Source organism: Actinia tenebrosa, unplaced genomic scaffold (genome assembly GCF_029948245.1).
Source record: "Actinia tenebrosa isolate PJP-AT-01 unplaced genomic scaffold, QUT_ActTen_1.0 PGA_scaffold5__44_contigs__length_20552954, whole genome shotgun sequence".
NCBI lineage: Eukaryota > Metazoa > Cnidaria > Anthozoa > Actiniaria > Actiniidae > Actinia > Actinia tenebrosa.
Window position 1 is genome coordinate 3,465,108 of NW_028292582.1, and position 6,000 is coordinate 3,471,107.

The 6,000-nt window shown below is 36.9% G+C and overlaps 1 protein-coding gene across 1 annotated transcript in view; it reads left to right on the plus strand.

Annotated features, from left to right (window-relative positions):
• Positions 1-4,113, plus strand: part of LOC116301777 (uncharacterized) — an 80,321-nt gene extending 76,208 nt beyond the window's left edge. The window contains exon 2 of the mRNA XM_089037835.1: positions 3,013-4,113. Coding sequence (XP_088893961.1) covers positions 3,087-3,452 — 366 coding nt within the window. The 5' untranslated portion in view covers positions 3,013-3,086 and the 3' untranslated portion in view covers positions 3,453-4,113. The remainder of the gene's footprint in view (positions 1-3,012) is intronic.
• The last annotated feature ends 1,887 nt before the right edge of the window (positions 4,114-6,000 follow it).

Consider the following 6,000-nt stretch of genomic DNA (forward strand, 5'->3'; position numbering starts at 1 on the left):
TTAACTGGAAAAAAACAAAATACCAAAATAAACATTCGCAGTGAAACCTCTGAGTTTATGAATATCGTAGTTGACAACTCAGTGCATGTTCAACAAACATTATGACGGCTATTCAAGTTTAACGTCAAAACTGTTTTTTAGCCGAATTGCTCACAGATCTAATCTAGGCAACACCGAGTGACTTTAAGTCTTTGTCAGTGATGAACACCCTAAAAACTATAGAAAACTTTTGTCCATTCCAAATGCTGAACTAAATTTTTTAACTTTTAAAGCTAAAAACAAGTTGGTCATTACAGTTTTTCTCAGTAAAGATGATTTGTGGACATACAATCATCCGTTACTAAACATTACATGGTGTCTCTCTTAGGAATTTAATAAAAATTTCCATCACCAGTTTTCAAACGATTTCTCATAATACTTCCATTAACCCACGCATATGTATTCACGACTCCCATCTTCTCATCTGCACCAGTTCTATTCCTTTCTGGCGTCTTCTCCAAGTTTCTTTCCTTGTCAGCAAGTCTTTCGACCATTTGTTCAATCTCTTCTTTAGTTATTTTAGAACCAGTGGTGGGTAGCTTTCTTTCTTCAGTCTTCTTGACAACATTGAGTCTGTCAACGATTTCTTCAACCTCTGCAGCAGAAACTTTCTTATGCCCTAACGACAGTTTAGAGTCAGGATACTGAATGTAATTACTTTGAATCCACGACATTGCTTGAACCTCTTTAAGAACTTTTGCAGCTTTTTCGCCAAGCAAGTTATATCTTTGTTTACGGTAACTTCATGAGTAAGTGACTTTTATCGATGTCTGTTCTGCAAGATGCTTGAATGGACTTCAAATATGGTCTTGGGTGGTATTAGTACTTTTCTTTACTAATCTCCAGCTTGCATGGAAAATGATAAGTCTAATATTGAAGTCTCTTGGAAAACAATAACTTTTGCTTTGTTGTGGCATAAACGATGTTTTTAGACAAATTTAAAACTGGGAGAACACTTAGTTAAATGGTGCTTTTTGCCACCTTCAAGTCATCTTCGCCTGCGGCAACGAAATCACTTTAATTATTTTTCGTTTGAAATCTCCTTTCGGCGTTTCTTACCCCATTTCCTGCATGATACGTATCAATAGCTCTATCAGCTCAAATGGGATTAATGAGTCGCCTCTGTTTGTACAGTAGTGATAATCAATGACTACAATAGAAGTATCCCATATTCTCCTGCGATTGGGTCAAGGAACAAAGGATTAACAAATTGAATTGTAAATAACCATTATATAAGCCAATATAGGTTTATCCATTTTGTTTTGCCATGTCTGCAGGCTGAGCGCTCTTATTGTGTTTTGGAAGCTTTTGAAGGGGCTAATTCTTTATCTTTGATGCAGTGTTTGTATAGTGCTCGAGGCGAAGTACTTTGGTAATGATGCTTTTGATGATGTTTATATGCTTTGTGCATGCACGTTACGTGAAGGCAGACTTCTTGCAAGAACAAACATCTTCAAATTTGTCTTTAATTTTTGTTATCGGAACAAAATGTTTTGGTTGCCTACTTAGGTCCTGGACCTCATAACAATAATCCAAAATCAGGGCTGAATAGTGGCCATACTTGCAAATAAAATACTTAGAATCGAAGTCAACTGACAGTTGTAGATATGAACTATATTTTGTTGTTTTTTTCCCACTAGCAGGTAGCATTTTGTATTCCGATAAATTTCACTTTGTCAAAACGTCAACTTTATTTCCTGACCAATAACCTAATGCTTAAAAATGTACACTATCAGCCTAAGTGAATTAGTGGCAGAGATTAAGTTAAGTTTTGTTTTGCAATAGTACTAGTTTATCGTAGTTTCCGCTTAGCTTTCAGTTCAACTGACCTACCAGGCTATTGCGATCAGGACAAGAAAAAGTAAAGCAAAGAATCCAAAGAAATAAGGCATGATTGTCAACTTTTCATGAAACTGATAAAAACTGCAGAATTCTTTATCTGAGCAAACGACTTATAGTTTGGGCGTGACAGCGATACTATGGCTTTACAGAACAACTAGGACTCGGTATTTATCTTCACTGTACATAAACCTAATTACTATATAATAAAGGATATTTCACATTTAAATTTTCAGGCCTTAGGAATGTTTACTAGCCTTTATTTCCACATATTACTGATGATGTCGTTGGCTTTCCAAGCATTGAAATAGTTATCAGCACCCGTTCTTCGTCTTTCTGGAGTTTTCTGCATGTTCACGTCTTTATCTGCAATTCTTTCCAATAACTGGTTCACCTGTCCTTCTGTAAACTTCTTCTGATTTTCTCTTCCCATGGCTCCACTGCAATCCGAGTAAACTTTATTAACGTTGAGTCGTTCCACGACTTCTTCAACTTTTTCTTTGGGTAATTTTTGGTGACCAGATTTGTAGCCCTTCTCTGGGTACTTGATATAGTTAGCATGAGTCCAGGACATTTTGGTGTCCAATGTTTCTTTGCAAGAACTACAAAAATACCTGATTTACTTGAGATAAATCTGCAAAATTACTGAAGTTGTACTCTCGAATTCTTGCCAGACTGATTTGTATAAACTATGTGCGGATTAGTTGACCAGTCTTGATAATAGTTGATTGGTGCAGCATCAAATTATGAAGTGTTTGGTGTGTTTATTAGCTGTATAGGAGTCATGTATTGTTTTGACAAATTATACTATGTCGAGGCATAATGATGGCCGTTCTGATGTGTTTTAACTTAAGAAATTGCACGTTTTTTTTTTCTTTAACGATTTTTTCAACTTTTTCTAATCGGGAAAACTGTTTTGAGAGATGATATTGCTGCCGTGACACGATGGATTACGTGACACTCCATTAGCGGGCAACTGTAACACAATCTATGTTACTTCACGACTCTAAGTGCTGCTAATTAACTGTATATATGCCAGGTGTGTTTGTTGATATTGCCTGAGTTCTTTTACAAGGAGTGTTTCTAAATCATTTAAAGATCGTTTTAGCCGATGTATATTGTATGATTACACAGGTGCTGTTGGAAAAAACACCTAGAGACAAAAAGACTTCGTGTTTAACGGCTCCAAGTCACATTTTTAACAGGTAATGGCGCCCATAAATATAAGAAGACCCTGGGGAACGATCGAAAAGCCGCCTTTTGGTCTTGGGTATCAGAAACTCAGCTCTGAAGACGTCGAAAACGTCGTTGAAAGATTGAGTCAGCCAAAGAAACCACCGAGTCGAGGAGGAAACCTTGGCCGAAAGAAAAAAACAGAAGTCGAACGAGACTTAGATAAGGATGGCATCCAAACTATGGTTGCTAGGTTGTCGAAAAAGGAAGAAACTGTACCCAAAACTCCTGACAGAGCAAGAACAGGGCTTCATAAGAAAGAGTGGGGGAATGTATTGAATTCTTATGCCTGGAATGGAAAGAATTATCAAGCCATTTTGTGTGGGGAAGAAAGCCCATAAAATAACTACGTCTATGACTACAATCGCAAGGGTTCACTCAGCAACAACTGAAAATGCCATCGAAATATATGTATACACTGAGTGTTGCTTTTAAGATTTATTTATAGTATTTTCTTGCTCGTAAGAAATCACAAACAGTTATGGAGGTATTTTGCCCAATTTCGCCCATACGTTTCTTCAATGAAATCAGTGAATCAACTTGGATCAACTACCCTGCAAACCAGTAACACAGGACATGTCAGTATTAACTTACAATTTCAACATATATTATGAGCGACGTCCAAGAGAATTATATTGAAAATAGAAATGGAAATAGGTTATTACCTTTAATTTCAAGATTAATTGTAAATAAATCTAGGTTCGCTAAAAAAGCTAAGAAAGTTAGTTTAATTTATTTATTATCTTTTTGTGAGGAAAAAAAAAACATCTTAAATAAATTTTCTTCGCAATATTCAATTCTATTTTCTCTTTCCTATTTGGCGAAAAATAATATTGTTTATTTTAAAATAATAAACTACCTTACTTGAGATTTTTATTCATATGGCTTCGTATGAGGTGACTTCCGCCGAGTCCTTCTTCATGGCGGGATGTATGTTTATATTTGTCCAAATTGATTTTCACTTGAAATAAAATGGCTTACTCTGATTAAAAGGTTTTGAAATAGCAATTTCTAAACTAGTTGCTAGTTAGGCGCTAAATATTCCATTTTTTTCTTGCTCCAAAAATGGTTTATGTCTTTTTTTTTGTATTTACTAAAATTGTTGGATGGACGTGGGTCTTGAAAACTTCAAGCTCATTTGTAAATGAACTTGAGGATGATATTGTATGAAAACAAAGCCCTTCGTGCTTGAATTGCCTGCGACTCAATGACTGTTTGCAGGATGACCCTGGATCAGACACAGTTGGTTGCTATGGTAATGTCTTAGTTATAATCCCAGACCAAACTACCATCAAGTGAACCTTTTGGCAATCTTTATTTATTCGCTCTGCTGCACTTCCAAGATGGCTAAAAAGCCTTGGGGAACGATAACACATCCTAAGGAAAGGAACCCCGAATTTCAGATGGGATATCAAAAAGCATCAGGACGACAAATTGATGAGTTAGTAAATCGTCTGTACGTGCCTGACTACACGAACCGGAATGAAAAGAAACAGCGAGCCATTGAAAGAAAAACTCAAGTCGAACCGAGGGAGACTTTTGACTCAAATGATGTCGAAGAAGTCGTCGAAAGACTAACTCGCAAAGCAGAAGAAAAGGCAACAGACCGAAAGAGGATTGGCTCAATGAAAGAACAAGGAGTCGTAAATACATATGCTTGGAAAGGTTACAACTGACTCTCGAGAATATTGTTATTCGTACGGCTTCTATTTTCGTGTCAGGCCAGAGTAGTATAGGGAATGGGGGTTCCAGCGCAATCTCAACACGGGCAAGACCCGTGTCAAAAATCCACCTACGGAAACAACCCACTCCAAGTGTGGTTGGGGGCAACAGCGCAAATATGTTAGTCTATATATGGAGTGCGAAGATTGTAAAGAGTTTGTTTATGATTTCTGTGTAAAGTGCTTGAAACCCAAGTTTGTACCTACTAAACCAAATAAGTATATTTGTTGTGGTAAGAAAATGCAAATAGAAGACGACACGTCAGCACAGTGTTACGAGTGCGGTAAAAATATTCGTAATGCCGTGCCTTGTGCTACCAGGGAACAATATTATTCCAACGGAGGTCGTAAGAAGACGCCATACAAAAGAATAAAATACTTTAGGGACTGGATGAGTCATATCCAAGGTTATCGACCGGTATATTTAGACAACGAAGTAAAGAAGAAAATCATAGACCATTTAGAAGAGCCAACCCCACAAAGTCTACGGAAGACATTGAAAAAATTAAAACTAGGGAAATATTACAAAGCTATTCCCTATCTTTTGTCTGAAATTACCGGTAAGTCTATTCCCGAGGTTTCTGATATGACAAAAGCCGAGTGGATGTTTTGTCGGCTGGATAAGGATATTCCTTATTACCCTGACGTAATTTACGAAATATTTTACAAGATAGACCCCAACCACCCCCTGTTAGGATGGATTCCAAGAAGATAGTGAACGATTACGTCATATGTTTTCAGCCAATCAAAACCTTCACAATTTTCTTTCACAATTGTGAAAACGTTTCACATTTGTGAAATAGATTTGTGAAATTAATTTGCATATGAACCAGACAGCCGGCGTTCAATATGCAAATAGAATCCTGTCTTGCTTTTTTCAAAGCAGATGTTTACTGAGCAAGCTTTCTTTGAAGCTCTTCTTTTGCCTCCTGGTAGATCTTTTTGCGAGATTCCTCGGAAAGATCTCTTACGACTGTTTTTTTATTCCTTATGTCAGTCTTTAATTTCTCGTACTTTTCCTCTTCGGCTAAGATAAGCGAGAATTCTACGTCGTCTATCTTTCTGTCACGCAAAGCCTTTGAGACAAGGTCAGTGATCGTATTTACTTTAGCCCTTGACAGAGCTATTGTCGTGTCGTGTTTTGATATTTTGCTTGACAACTGTTTCA